The following is a 20729-nucleotide window of genomic DNA, read 5'->3' as shown; positions in this document are numbered from 1 at the left end:
CAAATGAAAGTTTTTCCAACTAAACATTCACGCCTTATATTTAGCACTCTAAATACTAGATTAAATTAAAAGAGCATTTGTCTCAACACTAATTCTTAAGAGTCAGCTCATGAAAGTTGGAGGCTCAGGATTTATTCTTACAGACTTTCAGACACTGACCATTAACACATGAAAAAATCCTGCAGCGTGGCAGTTCAATATTGTCCTGTCGCATAGGCCTGGTGACAGGATAGTTTTGGTTCTTGTGCAACTATGCAGTGTTAAAACAAGCCCTGCTGCCCCAGCTCTAACCAGTGTAGATGGTTAAGAACAATATATAACATGGAAACTATTATACATATTTAAAAAAACCCCAACGAAACCTTAAAATAAATAAAGTCCCCTAAAAAAAGGGTAGTAAAGCCATACTGACATCAAATACTAGGTAAATTAATGTATCATCCTAGTTTCACTAGACAAGATGTGTTTGAAGATAAGAAAAAAAACAACAGTAGGCAGAGATTCAATGAAAGCTAAGCATTTTAACTTTTGGACTAGAAATCCTTATAAACCCTAACAATATAATAGAGTCAATGTAACATCTTTGACTTTAGACCTTACCAGACATAAGTATAGAAGAAAACATTAACTCCATAAGTGACCTGCAGGAAAAAGGAATCTTATCTTTTGTTTCTTGGCTGCATGAGTTGATACAGATTCTCAGATGACAACAATTTATTTGGAACTATATGGTCAAAGGAATACTTTGCTTGGAGAATCATAATCAAAGTTGGTGATGATAACAATAACACCACCACCACAAGAAAAGAACCATCCAGGGAGAGAAGCCCAAAGTAAAGGTAACAGTAATAGCATTAAAATCCTGTGAAAATATTCCCAGTAATAAAGCAAATTTAACCCATAGCTTAATGATTCAAAGCTTAGAGGTTATAGGTAATACAGTGTACTGAAGCAGCATGGAAAGATACTTGCATTTGGTTTTGTGTCAGTCAAACTGAAATAGCACTGAGCACCAACACTGGCTGAACTAAGGGAAAATCACATTGCACAGCTTCCAGTGCCACCAGAGTTTGCTTGCCTCCAGTATCCATGCCAAGATGTATAGGTTTAGGCTACATCAGTGTTGCTAAGGTATACTGCAGTTCCTCTTCACACTTGCAAGAATGATTGATGCAACCAAGTATTACACTCTTATTATCAAAGAGAAATAAAATGAACTAAAATCTACCTTTTTTTCTCCTCTCACAAATGCAAAGACAAGTGTCAGATTCTATATGCCACATTCTTTCACTTAGATAGTGGCAAGGTCCTTGTTTGGACAGGCACTTCACTTGCATATGTCAGGCAGCTCAGCCATTTACATGAGTCTTTTCTACTGTGGATCTAGTTACTATATAAATCCTTATGAACTCAGTACTAAACCCAATGCCCCCTTTGAGATGCTCAGCTTTAATGACATCTACAGCAGCAAGGCTTGTTTAATAAAAGTACGAGATCTGGCACAAGAAGAAGAGAACACCACTTCCCTATACACCTCTGACATAACTGTGTTACCTGCAAATCAAAAGCACAACAGAACCCAAAGTTGCTACAACGACACCCATTTCAAACAAGCCTAGCAGCATCCACTGAGTTTTCTGTAGTCCTTTTTAACCCCACTATTAACCCCCAACAAAATGCTTGATTAAAAGAAAGCCTTTTGTACTACATAAGCATGCATAAACCACTGGATTTTGCTGGTGTTTCAACAGCTCAACCTTTGCATGATTCATCCAGTTATAAAAAAAAAAAAATTTCTCCAGTTTTGTCTGCCCTTCCAAGTCTGAACTCAAATTGCAGCAATAAGCTTAGCCTAGCCATTATTCACACTTTTAACAGAACAAACTTTAATGCACTGGATTCTGTCTGCACCAGACCCCACTTTGTCCCTGAAGAAAAACTAAGGAGTAGTTCTTAAAATCATAGGTTATGTTTACATTTGGATATTTAGCAGTGGCTGGGCACACCTGAATTCACTAGAATGTAATCATCTACACCATAAAAGTGTTATAACAGCTCTTCTGCTCTCACAAACACTTTCTAGAAGTGGTTCAGGAGTTAGGATATACCAGACACAGCTTCCAGAGGCAACCTAAAGCCATTTTACAATAGAGGCTCACAGCACAGATGGGCATCATCCTGTGCCACTCAACTTTAACGCCAAAGGGGACATTCAGCTTATACTTGTATAGATGCAACCTTAGCATCTCATAGACTTATTTCACCTACCAATGCAACCATGGCTTTCGCAAGAGGCTGAGGAGTCTTTCCTGAAGGTAACAATGAAGCTTAATCTCTTGCACTTTCCATACCCTATTCCAGTGGGTCATGTAAAATCTACCAGTAAGCTTAACTTTTCAACCACTCCTGTACCTTAAACCATAATCTTAATCCTCATCCCAGCCTTAATGAAACCTCAGTAAAATTTAATGCAGAACTCATCCTGACATTAAAGGATGCACTGAGACACCAAGACCTTTAACCTACCTTATTCCAAATTATAATCAGTCCCAATCTGAATCTCATTTTAACCACAACTCGGTTGCCCATACATGAAGCACTACCAGACTGAAGGTCTAACAGATGTGTTAGCACTCAGACCTCAGCAAAGCCCTAACCTTGCAGGATTTAGCTGTACACCTACATCTTCAAGCCTTCTTTCCCAGAACAGTCATTCTCCCTACAGGCTGAACAGTAACCTGGTAATTGCACTGTCAGTAAATTAACAGTAAGGGGCAGAACTTGACCAGAAGCATCCTTCAAACCATCCTAATGGGCCTTTTCCTACTCATGTCCTAACCCTATCTCTTGTCATATAGCATTAATTCAAATTCAGCTTGGTAACAGAGCTACCCCTGTATCATTCAATCTTGCTGGTAACTAATCCATAGCCCAGTCACATGTTCCTCACATAGCAGCCAGCAAGAAAATAAGATCTTCGACTCATCTTGTCTCAAAACTGTCTCAAAATATAGCCCCAGCCAAAAGCATGGTCTAGTGACATTAAAATAAAAATAGGAAAGCTTTTTTGCCCATTTTGCTAATTAATATGTCAGAGCTCATAAAGAAAGACTCATCAGCTTTTCTCCAGCACTGCATCATCTGAAAGAGCTGTGTCAGCAGAGACCTCAGGAGACAGTCAATACATACTAAAAGTGTTCTAAGCAGTAAATCAGAACACAAAAAAATAGTTTCAGAAAAAATAAAAATTGCTGCAAAGAATTCAGTACTTGATTTCAGTATTTGATATAAATCAGGTTATATTCGATGTACAATGGTCTTGTCCTTCCTTAAGGAGGGTATCCTCCTAGGTGTCCTGGAAATGCTTTTCTAAAAAGCTAAGAGTTCATGAAAAACTGAGTTAAGTTTGCTGATTTTTCATCTTTGTGAATTTTCAGGGATCTTCTCTGCTTTATGATAGAGGCACCACTCGTCTGCTTCTCATTCTCATCACTGGAATTGAGCTTAGGGAACGCAGACACACTACTGCTGAGCACACAGGAAGCTTACAGAGGACAAATTCCTCCTTAGACAGTCCAGAGAAGATGCCTTACACACACACACTCTGAACTGTAGTCTTTTCCAGAAGGGGCCAAATAGGCTGCATCAATACAGCACTCCAGTGCTTTTGCCAATGGTATTGTGGAAAACATCTGCAACACTAAGAACACCTGTAAGCACTGCAGGAGTCTTCCGTCCAACAGGATGAAGGACAGCGCAGCTACAAGAATCAGAATTCACAGATGCATTTCTGGGAGGGTGAAAATACAGGAACAAGTCTCCTGCCATCTTCCCACAGAATACAAGCTCAGGATTGAGTGTCCAGATATGCTTCTAAAAATCAAATCTACTGTTTTGGGTTTTTTTTTTGGGGGGGGGGGGGGGGGGGGCAGGGAGGGAAGGAACTGCTGTTTGTGGGTGCAATATATAAAAAGACAGAAAGATGGGGCTACAGCTACAGATCCTTCTAAATGGCTTGGTCTTCTGCAGAATTGTGATAACGCTTTTTGCAATGAATACATGCTACTAACTCCTGCTGCTGCTCAGTAACATGTAATATGTGAGGGATACAGTAGTGATGCCAAAAGTTGAGACTAAATGCTTGAAGAGCCACTGCCCCAGAAGGAATAGAAAGGATATTTCCCTAGAGAGAATTACTCAACTGCGTATTTCATAGAACAAGTCACATTGAAGGAGAGGAGGGATAATTGCATTGATTGTTAGTAGGTGATAATTAATTCTGTAGAGAAATATGTTTAATTTCCTGAAGTCTAGAATAGGATGGAAACTCCTCGTTCTGTAATGAGAAAATAACAGTGTTTTGCTCCCAGCACAAGAAGCTGCAATGTCTCCCATAGTGCATTCTTAAAAAAGGTACCTATAGGAAGGCAGCACAATGAACGATGTTAAAACAAGAGTTCTGTGATATGACTGAATGCCCGAAAAATGCATACAATATATAATTCCAAAAAGCATACAGTAAAAGGGGACCAGAGGAAAAGAACACCACATTCTTGAACAAAACTTTGAAACAAATATTTGAATGGAACAATGAGAAAACTGAAACTGCAGCTTGATTTCTCCTTATGAACGGTTAGGAAATGGAACATAGAGAGGGGAGAAACATTTTTCAACAGTAATTGAACAGTATTTAAAGTGAATAGAACCAAGAAAAATAATTTACACTCCAACCTTCTCAGAAGTTAGCTAGCTCCTTTTATTCTGAAGGGGAAAAAAAGGAACAACCTGTAGGACCTTTGTAGCTCTTCCTTAGATGATCTGTTTACCACTGATTTTAGTCTACGAAAAAAGATCTTAGGTACACGTAAGAGGTCTGTGAAGGGTAAGTGAAGCAAACAAGTCAAAGTTCAATAAGCACGGGTCCACATTTCCATATATAATTTGTAGGTGTCTTCAAATAGAAAACTTATCAAAGCCATGGTTTTCAAGAATCTGGAGAAGCATGCAGAAGATCAAATGCTGCTAAAAGTGATATTATAAAGCTTAATTTACCTGTAACAACCAATTGCCAAAGAGTTATGATCTCACCAGGTTTCCTTCCAATATTCTTTGATAGCAGTGAATTCCACTGATCTTTGGAAAAGTGCATGATGTTGCAATGCTTGTAAGTAATTTTTCTGCACAGGAAAAAAACCCAAGGGCAACACCCCTAGCTTCTTCAAGTTGACAAGATCATTTCTTTGAAGCTTTCACATCCCCAAAACAAAAAGTTCAAAGAATTTTTTCTCCCTGGGAGTGATAATGTTACAAGACGAACTACCCCATGGTTCAGAAAGAGAATCCAAGAAGTTCACAGACTTAGGAAAGATGTCAGTAAAATTTAAGAAGAATTTGTCCACTAAGTTCAGGAAAAGGTCTTCAGATAAGGAAAATCCATGCCAGAGAACTGAAGAAGGACACCCAGTTGCACAGAGAAGGAATACCATAAACAATCAGGAATCTCATAGCTGACCTTCCTTTACATGAATTCAGCTTTTTAGTTCTATCAAAGGAGTGGAAAAAGGCAACGTGCAATCACGCTACAAAGGGACAGCATGAAACTTCAGGGTTTTCTAACATCAGAAGAGATTGCTGAATAACTTCAGTTTTCTTAAAAGTTTAAGGTTTCTTATATCAGCTTATCCACGGTTTGTGAAAAATTACAATCTTATGTGACATTTCCTTGGAAGTTCTTTTAATACAAGAACTGCAAGTTGTACGGTACCATGGTGTGGTTTGTAGAACTTATTCAATAAGTAGGTACAGTAAAGACAGCAGTATGGATAATTTTTTTATTACTATGACCTGAAAAGTTTAAGAAAAAACAGATTATTTCTACCACACAAGCACCATGAAAGGAAAAGCTTTGACATTCTTTTTTTCAATCTGTAGAATTTTAGTGTTATCTTCAATATTCCTGGTAATGGAAGTGGAACTCAGAGTAAGGAGAAAAATCAAGAAATATTTCTATTTTTCAAAACATACTGTTTAAGTCTCCACACTCCACAAGACACATTGCACTTGCCCTTATTTGAAAGGGCATCTTCTTCAGTTTACAACACCTGGACTGAAAAATAGTTACAGCTCTTCCTGCAAATGGCTCAGCTATATACACTGCCTGGCAAAGAACGAATCCCTAATTCATCATTGTACAACTTGAAGTCATTGCATACAAGTAATGCCTTAATTTGCAGCTCTTTTAGTCACCAGAGCTTCTGTAAACTGATTTCTCTTACTGCCCATACTACTTTCAAGTTGCTGGCTTTTCCTCCAAAATAAGAGAACAGCTTACCCGATTTGTGTCCGGCCAACAAGCCAACTTTGCTTTCATCTGCCACTGGAGGAATAAAAGAAAAGACACAAAGATCAGAAACTTATTTAAATTCACAAGCCTTTGAAACACTGACAAATTAGTTCAGACACATAGCATCCTAAATCTTTAAATTATAATTGTTTGTAAAAAGCCTTTTTTTGCCTAATCCACCTGGGGTGCTTCAAAGTCCAAATATCTGAATCAAAGGCCATTGAAACCAATAAAAGGACTACCAGCAGTCCTTGAGGGTTACAGATCAGGACCTCACCACTTACACACTCAAAACTGAGTTGTCAGAAGAGCAATTGCATTTGTAAATAACTCATCTTGCCAGACAAATCACAGGGCATAGGAGAGTTGTTACATTTTCAGATCAAAGACCTCAATTGTAAAAAGAATCCAGATGTGGAAACCTTCCCATCTGCAAGATGTCTCACTGACTCACAAGACCCTCTGCAATGAGTTCTCCCAAAACCCAATCTTTTGGAAGGTTTATGCTTTTTTCTGTTATGATTTATTTTAACGTACCTTTGTAGTATTTCACAACAATTTAAAAAGAAAGATGTTTACAGTAGCAACAGTTTGCAGACAGACTAGTGGAGGAGCAAATTCTGAATGTAACAAAAATTGTAATTTTTCTTCAGTAACTGTACTTCAGTTTATTATCATATATCTCAAGAAACTAATTAAAATACTCTCCCGGAGGGCTGAGGGGAAGAACCAATCACCATTTCTTAAAATGAAATCTATGCAAAGAAACAGTGCTAATGTAACGTTAGGGATGATAAAACAAGCACAGGAAATGAATGTTAGGGTTGAAAGCTTATCCTTCAACTCTGTCTGCCCAAGCACTCCCTTATATTATGCCTTAAAACATGATCTCTTTATATGATAAAATAAATTGTCAAGTCATACCAAAAATACTATAAATGGGAACTTACACAAGATTTGCATAGTGGTCACCATAAAAAGTTTACATACAGTTATCTGCAAGGATACAGGAACATGCTATTTTCTACCCAGGAAAGAGCAGTGCAGTAATTACTGACATTTAGGAGCTACTACTGGGAAACTAATCACAGCAAATATTTTCTTATATTGCCTCCCCACTTCACTTTTACGGAAGCTTTTCTCCCCAAAAACCTGCATCAGATTCAGGACTGGGATTCACAACTGGAATCATGAATCCACAACTGATCATTGTATCACTTCTTTACCTCTGTAATTTGATTGTCATCTGATTATCAGTAAAACTGACACAGTGTAGTTTTGTTGTGGGACGCAGATGCAGTAAAGTAAGACACGTTGCTTGCAGCGCTATGCAGAGATGCTGCAGAGCAAAACAGCAGTGGGGCTAGTCAAAATTGGAAGTGCAACCAAAATTCAAGGCAGTTCTGTACTCCCTGTCCCTTAACCTTTCTTCTAGGTTTTTCTAGTCCCTGGAAACAATAACTATTTATCTCCTTGCTATGCAGTTTGATCCTATAACACAAAATGACCAGACAGGGATTTGCTATAAGAATAGTTCAAACTCCTTTTTCTCCTCCTTCCCCCCAAATTTACCTCTAAGCAGAACAATCATGGAAAACTTTAGTCCCAAAGGTTAGTGTTTTGACAAGTTATGATTGTGTGAAAACAAGGGATTATCACGGAAACTGATTTGCAACCTTAATTATAGCAGTCACTAATGGCAACCACTATAATGTATGACAATTACTTGGAGTAGGTTATGTTACAGTACACAGGAGCTTTAAAAAAATAGATACTAAGGTTCACAGCATTTTTTTAAAACTATGCTGATGACTTGGTTTGCCTGAAACTAAACTAAGTTTTACATTATTAAAAGGGATAAATCCATTTAACTTAATCATACTTTACACACCAGCTTCACACACAAAAATTAGATTTTAATACTGGAGGGAAAAAAGGAAGACTAAAATGATTAGAAAATGAAAAATAATCTTACAGGAATACAAGGTTAGCATTATGAGTTTAAGAACACACACACAAAAATTGGGAAATGCAAAAATTAAAGTTTGATATCAAAGTTTGAACAAAATATGTATGCCCCTCCACGGGGTAATTTTCATTTCATGGGGTAGTATGCTTAGGCAGGGACTTTTAGGCTTGCCATCTTTCATTAGACTGAACAGGAGTGGCACAGACAAGTCCATTGGATGAGAATACCATTCCTTCCCTTGTTCCCCCTGGGAACAAGGAGAAAATGACAAAAAAGAAGGAAAAGGCTAATGGGAGATAAATACTTTATATGCCAGAGCCAAATACTCTGCAACTGAAGATTTCATTTAGGAAGTGCGTAAGATGTCCTGTTCCACAAAATAGCATTTGAAAACACTGCTCTGCATGTTGTTAAAAATTCATGCAATCATTCAGTTATGACAAAAATCGTATTTCTCTAGCTATCTTCCTTGGCTTTTCAAAAAAGCAAGAGTTAAGCAGAAATTTCTTTCCTAAGATTCTACTAGTGTCAGCCTATCTTTGCAGAAAGGCACCTGAAAGATTTTAAACAGGGAAAAAATACTGTCTACTCTTAAAACTCAAGTTAAAAAAATTCTAATTATTTTTATATTGCAACATCAAAAAGTAATTACATTGCAACTAACTATGAAAAATTTCAGCTCACGAATATCACACTTGGGAACGTGCAGTGCCAGACTGGAATATATCAGGAAAACATTTATAACAAAATTTCAACTGTAACTATTTTTATGACGACACTAGAAATACTATATATTCTTGAGCTGGAATTGTTGAATGGAAAAAAAAAAAAGAAACCACGTCATTTGGGGACTGTAAACACAAAACTCAAACAAAAATCTGGGAATGATCAACGCAAGGGAGTAAATACGTTCACAAACAAGAAGACACTTCTCCTTAATTTGTAAATCAAACAAATTCTTCACATTTTGAAATATCCCTGGAACTCCAAGGGATGTTAGTTCCTGAAGTTATTAATGTTTGTCAGTATAAAACATGCTAGCTCTTTTAAAGTAACATCTATAATTTAGGAACTGTGAAGCCAGTTACGTATTCATTGTCAGTACTCAAAGTAATTGCTGAAATAAAAGTGGCAGAAGTTCTACAGCTATTTAATAAAAACATGGACATTCGGGGGACTTGCAAGACCACCGATTATGAAAGATGGAATATTACTAAAGCAAACAAATCTTTCCAGCCAATAGCAAACACTGAAGCTTTTTTTCCTTTTTCCTTAAACTATGCCAACAACAACAAACAGTAAAAACCCCAACTCTCTATGCCATGAAGAATCAGATGTATTAGGATTTCCTATGGTAATATTCTGGAGTGCTGTTTTGCTTTATGAAAATGAGTAGTATTGTTCAGCAACAGTAAAAGCACCCAACAATGCATCCATGTCCTTTCACATTATCTTTTGATTGCCATTTCTGTGCTACTCAAGATAACCAAGGTAGCCATTTTATTTGAATTGCATGATTTTTGATGGTTTAGTACACAACAAGCTTTTTGTACTGCCTCAAAGTTTGTGTCAAATGCAGTCCAGGTTTACTTAAAGGTCAACAAACTGCTTCCTAATTACGATTTAGAGAAGCACAGATCAATACTGCTGCCAATCGTGATAACCATTTCCCTCCTTTTGCCCAGTTCAATTGCTATACCACTATATTATTTTTCCCTAAAACAAGGACTATTCAACCTAGTGCCTCTTTTCTGAAGGATTAGTTTTGCACATTGACTAAGAGCTACTTAAAATCTTCTAAATGTATGAAAGTTACTTGTATTTCTGCTGGACAAACTAACTAACCTTTGAAGATCAGCTGCAGTTCTGCACTCAGAAAAGAAGCAAACCAGGATTAAAATTACAGTTAATGAGAAATAATAATGAGACACTGAAACATCAAAAAATTTCCTAGAAAACAAATTTCCTGATACCCTTATTAGTCTATAGGAAGGCCAGTATAAAATTTCTTATTATACATTAATCAATTAACAAGGGCTGTATTCCCAAACCACATATACAAACAATGCTTCCGTGCTTTTTAGAATCCATCGGTTTCTGTGGTATAAACACAAAAATAAAGTAAAGCTACAAATTTGTCACTGTTTTTTCTGATGAACTGTGTCCCTACCCATGTCTTATGCCATAATGAAGGCACTGCACCATCAATTAATTTTAGTCAATGATAGTGCCAATGACATAATTCTCTGCCATTTTTATTTTCTTGGTGAAGCGTTTCCCCATCTAGGAGCAGCATAAATCAGAGAAATTATGTCAAATGTTGGCTCACAACCATCACTTAGAAAATGCTGCTTGCTGTTCTAGGTTTGTCCTGTAGTACTGCATACAAAGACCATAGGCTTTTATACTAAAGTCTCCAGGAGCAATAAAATGTGTGTAATAAGAAGGGTAAACTTGCACTGTCTTAAAATATCTTCCTTCAATTATTCACCCTCCTCCCCACTCTAGTGACAGTAAAATTTCACATAAGGACCCCACCTCTCCTTCTTTGGAGTCACCAGGTTATCCACCAGCTACTCACTCTTGAAGGATTATGGGTCCTTGAGAGACTCCTGTTCACTTCAGTGTTGAGAAGCAGTAAGAGTAGCAAAAAGCTTGCACAAGGGCCAAGGATAAATTATACTTATGCAGTAAAATAGGTTAACCTGTTCCAAAATGGCATCTAACACAACATTTGGGATGACCTGTTCAGCACATTCAAAGACAGGAATATATTACATCCAAACCAAGATAATGGATTCTTTTTCTCACCTGTACAACATTTTCTCTAATTAGATTTTTCAGAACAATTTTGTTAGAACTGATTTAATACTTAATTCAATTGTATTCAGAGAAGGTCCCCAAGGGATACATCTTGTGTGTCAGCACATGAGAATGAAAATGCCTAAGCTTGCATTCACTATTAATACTACTTGTTGAAGAACCATCGGTACAGTTGATGCTGTCCACTGGACACATTTGCCTTTAAATGGAAGGTCTTTCTCCTGGCAGAAAATAACATTGTTTTACAATTTCCCAGCCAGCGTGAATCTAAATTTCTTCAGTTTCTTGTAGTGGCACAACTACTCATTCTTGAAGGTTATACTGCTAATTGAGGCCATCACAGCTTCTTTTACACTTTTGTTGTCTTCTCTAATCCTCTCTCACCTCTGTTCCAGAGAAACTGTACCAGCTAAAACTGATCCAACGCCCCCACTACACATCTTCTGTATGTCATTAACACTTCTTCCAAACTCCTAGGGTTAAACCACAAGTTCCTAACCTAATCTGTCATTCACTGGTTGAAAACACTGATAGGGAACAGATTTAAGACAAAGTATAGGGAGCAGATTTATAATGAAGTGTTCTTAAAAGTTACTTCATTATCATTTGTACTTTCTTTCTCACAGTAGCTGTACATTAACTTAATTGCTATTTTCTCCCCCTAAGACTTTAATAATCTAAGTGCATTAACAGAACAACTCACTTCAAACTTACACTAAAGCAGCGTAAGAAACTATCACCTCAACCTTGTGTTACCATTTTCTCAGCTCTATTGCATCATAGCTCATACAATGCTCCCAGTCTGCTCCACAGAAAGCTTCCTTGAATCTTAGAAGATTTCTACAAAACCAGTCCAAAAGTTGATATTCCCTCCTGCCCACTTCTGCTTTTATGCCACAGCTCACCTTCCCCTCAATTGCATCAACACAGATTTGGTGTAAAACTGAGTAACGAAAGTGACCTTGTTAAAAGCCTTTTTTTTCATACAGAATAAACCTAATTTCAGTCTCATTTCAATTCAATTCACAGTGTCCCTATCACTTAAATTATTTTGTTTCATTCCCTACTTACAGATCTTACAAACAGAAATTCAAAAGTCATTTAAACTAAGAAAACTACATCGTGTTCATTTTTGAAAATTTATTCTGCAAAGTGGCCTCAGAAAATATACATTTAATCCGACAGTACTAGAAAGTTACTCATGACATAAACTAGAATAATTTTAAAATCTCTCTTGGCCCTTGATCCCAAAGACAATCACAGCCATAAGCAATATAGTTTTTCCTAAACCCATGATGTTTTTGTTTTTGAGAAGTTGTTCTCAAGAGATGGTTTGTTAAATTACTGCTATAAGCCAGTAACATTGAAAAGTCTGTTAGCATTCTGAGCCATCTACTTCTCCATTTCCTTATTAATGTTCTAATGAACTTAACTGGCTCCTCAATGCAGTTTTGAAGTTAGTTTCAACCAAAAGTAACCTGACAAATGTATTCCACACACATACAACATGGTTAACAAAATAATGATTTTAAAATACTAAACCACTGTTTGTCCCACTAATACCCTAACTCTCACTAGGGACCTCCCCAAATGTATTATTTTAATTGTATGTGAATCAAAACATTGTTTAAATTGAAGAATAATCTCTATTAGCTCTGCCTGGTCCTCATTTGGTTACAGTTTGACATATTTACTTCAATATCCAAAATTACATTCAGAAAAAGAATAATCTGGTTCAGAGCAAACCACAAAGTAGCTAATAGCTGGTAGCATCTTGAATGCATTTTCCACAGCCTTCTGGATGTGAAACACCAGTTTCTCTTTGTTTTGAGGTGTTTTAAAAGTAAACTGTAATAAAATGCATCCCCTTCACTAACAAAGAAATTAGCATTTAGTTAAATATTGGCTTCCTTGCAGAATACTCCATACCTTACATCTTGCATATTCACTTGCTAATTATTCGTAAACACATAAATAAATTGGCTGATCTCTTTAATAAATATGCCCCAAGGTTAAGGGACTCTAAGTATGTCTAATGATGTTTTAGCAAATAATATTTCACTCACATTTAAAATCAAGTAAAGGACATTTCCATTTCTTCAGGCTGTAGAGCTTAATCAGTTAAGATTTATGGGTTTTGCTTTTTATGGGGAAAGGAAGGGGGAGCTGAGCAGTACCTTGGGACAGCGGTCATGGGTTATTATACCAACATCCTCAAATATAAATCTACACAGTACTTTGCCTGAATTGATACACAACAGAATTGCTATATACTCATATGATTGAATTTCATGTTGCTTCAGGTTAAAAGAAGCCACCCTTTCATGTGTTTGAATACAATTCCCACGGCTGTAGTTTTTACAGTACATTTATGCATAGCCTAAATCACTCCTGTGCATAAAGATTTACAGAAAATATGGGTGTTGAAGATAAATAATAAAACACCTTCTTTCCTTTCTTTTTTTTAGAGCACACTGATTTTCGCCTTCCAATACAACATTTCTAAAAAAAAAATCCATATTGCCATTCATTCTCCACAAAAATTATGTTTTTAATACAGTTAGAAGAAATACTACTGAAAATGGATTCTGACGAATTATTATATAGAAATTCTTCTCTAGGCAACTGTGGTTATGTATGGGAAAATGTGTGTCTATAGAAAGTTGTTAAAGGAAAGAGAAAATCATCCTTCCAATGACTTGTATAGAAGCCATTGATTTCTTCTTCATTTTCAATATGATGTTAAGTTTCAAAAAAGTGTACCACTTAAGTGGAAAAGGACAACACAACATGTATTTCCAGCATTTCTGAATTTGTTTTGCTTATTTTTAACACTTGGCACGCAGTCTACATTTGGTCAGTACAGGCATGCACTTTAAGTCAGACTTCATTTGGCCCTGCATAAATTCTTGAAATCACAGCAAAGAAAAGTTTCTCCTTATACTAACATAGCCAAACACCATCATCCATAACAAAAAAATTTATGCAACCGAGTGGACGTGTCAGGTGCCAGGATAAGTAGAAGGAAAGGGCTGGCTGTGCTCTTTTATCACCACCAGTTCAAAATAAAAGTAGACAAGGCAAAGAAAAGATATACCAAAAGACACAGGATATGAACTCTACCAGTGATCCAGAAAGCGCTTTCATTATCTCAACACAGCAGCAGGGAAGAACATTAGGACTTATAGCTGATATGGAACTAATCTGTACCCTACTACTCTGAATGAAGCTTTAAATTTTGAGAAGCCTTTGACCACTGTGTAAATGATGGATGCTAAAGCAGAAAACCAGTCACCCTGCCTCCATACACTTTTTGCAAGGACATCTGCACATACGAAGCAAGGTTCTGCTCATGCCTACAAAGCCAAAGGAATTATCACTAGCACTATACTTGCCTCTTTGTATTTTTTTTTAATTTGTTCAACAGTAACTCAGTATCTCACACAGGCCACTGATTTTTATTTTGAAGTAGATTCAAGCAAAAACTAACTCACCTGCAAGCAACTTGAGTTCTTCAAATACACCAGCTCCAGACAACGCTACTTTTGGATTCATGCTATTTGTGAATTGAGCAGTTAAGATTTGTGTCAGTTCGTATGACTCATTGGCACGTGCATGACGGCATAGAGCCCTGACTAAACAACCTGGTGGCAGTGGTTCATGCCCTCTGCTCCTGTCCAGCTGTCCAATCAACAATACAGAAATGCACCAAGAGTCAATAAACTAAACCATATCTGCCCTACTGGTGCGTAACTTACATTTTTTTCTGCATGCGTAAAATTCCTTTCATTGCAAGATTTGCTCCAGTGAGTAAAAATGACAAATTGATGCAACATGTTAGCTGTACTGAACACTTTTTGATCACCCATCCTTATTTCCTGATATTATTCACTGAGGATATTAATTTATAATTATAATAATTATTATTTTGTAAATTGATATGACTGGAAAACAGATTAAGCACTCAAACGTTTCTGGGCCTAAAATATGTGAAACCGAAAAGATAAACATCAATGTTAAATGGGTTTCCATTGTAAATCTATGTAATTACAGACTAGTCTATATTTAACAGATTTGCTTCTTGTGTATACATCAACACTCATCAAAGCCAAAAAGACCCTTACTATACAATTTCATTAGCTCCCTAATTTAATGAATTTACTAGTTTCTCGTAAGGTTCACAATCTGTAGCAATATCTGGATTCTCAGGTCTCTCATGTTTAAAATTTTCTGTTATCTGCCTTTGATGATCCTTCTGATGGTGATGCCATTATGCAATCCATGCGTTTGTAATCTTATAATACGCAATGGATGCATTATACACGTTTCAAGGTAAAGTAGAATGTTTCATAAGTGAACAGCAGTACAGATTTCACATTTATGCCCTGTATTACACCAATTCTGTTGTCTGCTGAGTTCATTATGTTATTCTGGTCTAGAGACAACCAGGTGATTTCTGGACCTTGTAACCCAAAAGTCTGGTTTTGTCTTCCCAGATCTGCATAGACCCCTGATTCAGAGACAACTTGGTTTAAGAGGAAAGAAACAGCATCTAAGCCACATTTTGTAAGGTGTCAGAGCTCTCCTCCTGGACTCCAATTCTGTGATTTTTCTGTTCATCGTGTTAGATTTATTTTGGAAGGGATTTGCAGAACTTGAGAACAAAAGAAAAGCAGTAAGTGGACAGCATCCCATGACTACTGGAAAAAGAGGGCCTAGCAGTTATACAAGCACTTTCAGAGAGGGGACACCTCCTCTTTGTTACCAAATCTGCTGCATAGTTCCTCTGTGATGCTGAACAAATCTTTCTCACCACCTCAACTCCGGGTCTGGAAGATGAAGACAGCAGCACTTCCCATCTCTTTTTTTTTTTTTTTTTTTTGGTGGCAAACAATGCACTGAAATCAATAATGGGTACACGGCTGCATGTTGGGATGAGAAGTTATGACAGGTCATGACTGAAGTTAGGTAATGAGTGAAATATAAAACAAAGAAATAACTTTCTTTCCCCAAAAAATCCATTTTGGAGTGTGCATTATATGAATGCTCTGATCGAAAGTGCAGTTTTATATACCAAATTATTGGGACCTTATTTGCATTAGAAGTATTTTTTATTGCGGTTAATTCACTTAAGACTTTCATGTTTCTTCTCCTTTTACCCTTCCAGCCAGAAGCTTCTGCTTAGAAAACTTTCAAAAGGTGGAAAGTTGAACATGGTGCTGCACTGCTTGCTAGAGTCAACTGCAAAAGGTCCTAGCTTTCATCTTCCTCGGTTTCTTTATTTGCCAAGCTATGTGCAAGCAATTTTATGTTATCTGTTGTTATTTATATAAACCAGGATGTGTGCAGTTCTTTCACAGTCCCTTCAGTTCTTTAAATGACTGAGATAATAGATTTTCCTTCACATCACCATATATAAAGATTTAGTGCCTCCAATCAGACTGATTATTATCCCTTTTGGTTTTTACTTTCATAGCAGAAGAGGCATTTTCAACAGTTACCTTCTAAAGCAACAATTTATGAAAGCTCTTAAAGACATCTTTGTACCAAATTTTAATTTTATTTTATTTTTTGCACCCAATTTTATTTTCATTTTTAACCACTATGATTCAGTGACTTGTACATTCTCAAAGCATTGTTTCTGGGTGTGAAGAGCATACTGCTTATATGAATTTGAATCTCACAATATAAATGAACAGAGTCCAGGACAAAAGGAAGTATCATTTACCTGGCAGTTCTGAACATGCTCTTAAGGGCACTCCCATTGCCTAATTTTACATTGGTGCTTGTGAGCATTCTTTCTAGGGACTTCTGTAGGAGTTATAAGTAAACCTTTCTAAAAGAAGACTCAGTAAAGTCAAACATTATTTTTTCTAGTAGACTATATACAATATATGTTTTGACTCAAGTCTGTAAACTCATTTCTTTGTTGAAGAGCATTTCCATTCTTAAAAAGAATACCTAATGCATTACTCTTTGTCAAAACAGTGGAACAGAACTGCAAAAGGAAGAATTTCTGATCTGGTCATGCAGTAGCTTTAAAATTTCTGCCTTAAGAACTCCCCTAAATGAATTCTTATCCATTCTTATCCTGCATTAATAACTGTTTGACTTTCCTTACTCCATTAGAGGAATACACACGTTTTATGTTACGTTAAAATACTACATTAAGATGACAATAAAAATCAACAATACAAAACCTAAGACCCATCTAGAGCATTTCAGGAAAAAAAACCCCATCAGCACCACCAAAAAGCTACCTTGAAGCTATATATGAAATTAATCATTTTCTATTAATGGTGTACAAAATCTGATCCAACAAAACACACGAATGTATGACTAAAGACATCCTAATGGTAGGTCTCAAAGTTACTCCATCAACACTTGAATTTGAAAAAAAAGATAAAAAAAATGAGTGCCACAAAGAAAAATTAAACAGAAAAAGAAAAGCTTATTTGGTTTTCTTTGAGGCTTAAGAACTTTGTGAATTTTTACTTGAACTCTCATTAAAACATGACTCGGTTTTCAACTGCAGTAACCCTTCAGTCTTCCATCTGCAAATGCTTTCCCCGTATTGAAAGAACCATTTACTTTCTGCTTCACCCACCCTGCAAGATTTTCTGCACAGTGTTGATGGGTAGAGGACCATAACCTTATCACTCTTCAAGCATTTATAAAGATCTACTGCAACACTTTGATTGCCTGTGTTTGTCATTGTCACTGAAGAAATACACAACTTGTCTTAGGAAAGTTAGCCTTCGTCCAGCGTAGTTTTGCAATCATTTATATTCTATATGAAAATGACTTTTGTTATTGCTGCTTTGTTATATTTTTTAGACATATAAAACTTGTACAGCAATACTTTCTGTTCATTTTTACAAATGCTCCCTCTTTTCCTCAGCTAAGATTTCAATACAACGGATAGAATGGCCTTTAAGGAAAAAAAAGTAAACCTTTCCTCAGCTTTAATAAAAAGGGTACTTGCAATTAGATGCTACAGGAGGCTGACCATTGTCCCCATCACTGTAGCTCCTCTGCAGAATTTACTCCCTGATGTTCTTGTTTAAGAAACAAAAGCAAGAAACAGAGATGGTGCAGCTGGCCTAAGGCTAAAAAGCTGACCTGTATGTCACCCCACCCCTTCTTACCCAGATCCATGCTTTTTGAGGCTTTCAGATTAATTGATTCAGACTGCTGGGCTGGTGTTAAAGATCTGAAGTTGATGTGCTGTTCTGTTAAATGCACTGCTGAATTTATGATAGAGCTGCAGGAAAAAAAAAAAAAGTAAAATATTTAGGTACCAGTTCAAAACACAAGTGAACTAATTAAAGCATGCACAAATATACATGTGTTTCTTCCTCCAGTTGCTTACAGCCATGCATTTTAAAATCAGTTATTGATCCTCAGCTTTCTTTTCTGAGATTTAACACCTCTAGTTACTCGTTTTTCATCATGGATGGAAATATAAATGTAAATGCTTAGTGATAATCGCTTTTAAAAACTCATATTTAGCAGAATAAAAGAGACCCGCTGATTTTATTTTTGTTTTTATTTGGATATTCCTAGTTCTATTTAATCACTGTATTTCCAAATAACATGCTACAGAAAGTTGGGAAAATACTGCCAACATACCTGGCTCAATTCTACATCATCTGCTAATACAAAGTTATTTTACAGCCTTGTACCACTTCTGCAGAAACTAGAGCCTGGAGGTCTATGGAGGGTGCCATAACACTCTGAAGAATTCCAAGGTATTGTGGTTTGGGTTTTGCTGTTTTGTTTTGGGTTTTAATTATTTTACTTCAACTTAGGCAAATACCTAAACATCTAAAAATTCCACCTGAGTGAAACTCAAAGTAACTTTCACATGTGAGACCTCAAAACACCTCACTGCAATGCACCTGAAATCTTTCGTGTCTCTTTTCAATTAGAAACAGAAATTATTTTTTAAATACTCCAAAACCAAACAGCAGTTCCAAAATTAAAAACATTTATTTCCAAAATGTTCAATCAAAAGGTTTGGTCTTGCAGTGTCAAAACACTTTCCCCAGTTCTTCACTGAAATGCAATTTCAGTGAAACCAGCGTGACTTGACACAGCAATTCAACAGAACTTAAGTTCCAAATGGAAAACCATTACAACACTGGAAAAAAGTCAGGGTGGGAGAAAGTACCTGTAAATTCATCATCATCATTTTAATACATCATTATCATTTAAGAGAATGCTTTTGCTCCCAGCTTGTTGAAAAATTCAGAACAGATTCTAGCAAGCAACTGCAGTTGGGACTTTAATGAACTATGTGGACTTTTGTTCATTTACCATGTCATACATACCTGCCTAGGAAACCAGTAATTATGAAATTACTCTAGTAAAATTACCGTATGCTAGCAAAAAGAAAATAGTTACAAGAGTCTTCTTTGTATCAAGAATTCACGGTATCCATAATAAAATATATTTACTCTTTGATACTACATGCAACCAATCATTTAAAGGGTAGTTTTTAATCACATCCATGCACACAAGGACAGAAGTATGGCTAAGTTTTTAGTTGAAATTAATATTTTCCTCATATCATTGCAATAAAACAGTTGCATGACTATCAAAACTGAATACGCACAAAATGAGTAAACAGTGTTCAACATGAAATTTTCAGCATCAGAAGTATGATAGGTTGAAATGATGCTTGATTTGAATCCTGTGCTACTTGTGACAAAGTACATGCCATCATGAACTTCAACATGTTTACACTGTCTTCTGCACTTCCAGACTTCCATATTTACTAAGGAAATTAAAGCTTGTAGCTGCCATCAAGCACACCAGCCTTTACAAAAGGTATTAAAATATCTTAAAAATCTATCCAATGCATTTACAACTGGCAAAATGTCCATTAATCTCTCCCCTACACATTTTAATGTTCAAACTTGCTGAAGCTTCATTTTGTAACCTCAAGAATGTCTTTGGCTGATGTGTTGCATAAGAAGATTCAGTTTCCTGAATTTGGCTAGGACTTCTAAAGCTTTAAAAGACTTCAGGGTCTGCATCTACACATAGCAACCACTGATATAGCTTTAAATCAACTTTTTTTTTTTTTTTTAAATTGGGATTACGTTTTGGGATTCTTTTTGTTTTACGGAACACACGTTGGGCATTGTGATCTATATATGAGGATAGCAGGCACACTGCAGCTTATGAACAACCGAAAGGAATGATGTACTAAATGCTAAAATAACATTCCCATGTTATATTAAAGGATCATCCAGGTGATAAAAACAGTGGTACAAATTTTTACAGAATAAGAAGTGATTTTAAAATCAACTATTATCACAACTCCTAATGAGAAATTAGGGCTGTAACTATTAAGAATAGCCAAAGTCCAACCTATGATTATAATCCTCGTTCAACAGATCCTCACTGGGATGTGGTGGGAGAGGTGGAGGGGTTTCGTTTTCACCATTGCCACCATCAGACACTGGCAACTCTGAAAAAAAATTTAAAAAGGGGTTAAATAAGCTGCAGAAACAAGTACATTACACCAGTTCACTGATCAATGACCGGACTGGAAGGCCTCAAGCAATGCTGAAGTGAGTCACAAAT

At 36.4% G+C, this 20729-nt stretch overlaps 1 protein-coding gene across 2 annotated transcripts in view; it reads right to left on the bottom strand.

The window, feature by feature from the left end:
* Nucleotides 1–20729, bottom strand: part of PARD3B (par-3 family cell polarity regulator beta) — a 431776-nt gene that overhangs the window by 173018 nt on the left and 238029 nt on the right. For both annotated transcript variants that reach the window (XM_074829348.1, XM_074829347.1), the window contains exons 14-16: nt 20514–20613; nt 18284–18399; nt 6332–6376 (exon numbers count right to left, since the gene is read on the bottom strand). In XM_074829348.1, the coding sequence (XP_074685449.1) occupies nt 6332–6376; nt 18284–18399; nt 20514–20613 (261 nt within the window). The remainder of the gene's footprint in view (nt 1–6331; nt 6377–18283; nt 18400–20513; nt 20614–20729) is intronic.

Source organism: Strix aluco, chromosome 6, assembly GCF_031877795.1.
Source record: "Strix aluco isolate bStrAlu1 chromosome 6, bStrAlu1.hap1, whole genome shotgun sequence".
In the NCBI taxonomy this organism is placed as follows: domain Eukaryota; kingdom Metazoa; phylum Chordata; class Aves; order Strigiformes; family Strigidae; genus Strix; species Strix aluco.
The sequence above is the reverse complement of the archived record's forward strand: the minus strand, read 5'-3'. Positions and strand labels throughout refer to the sequence as shown.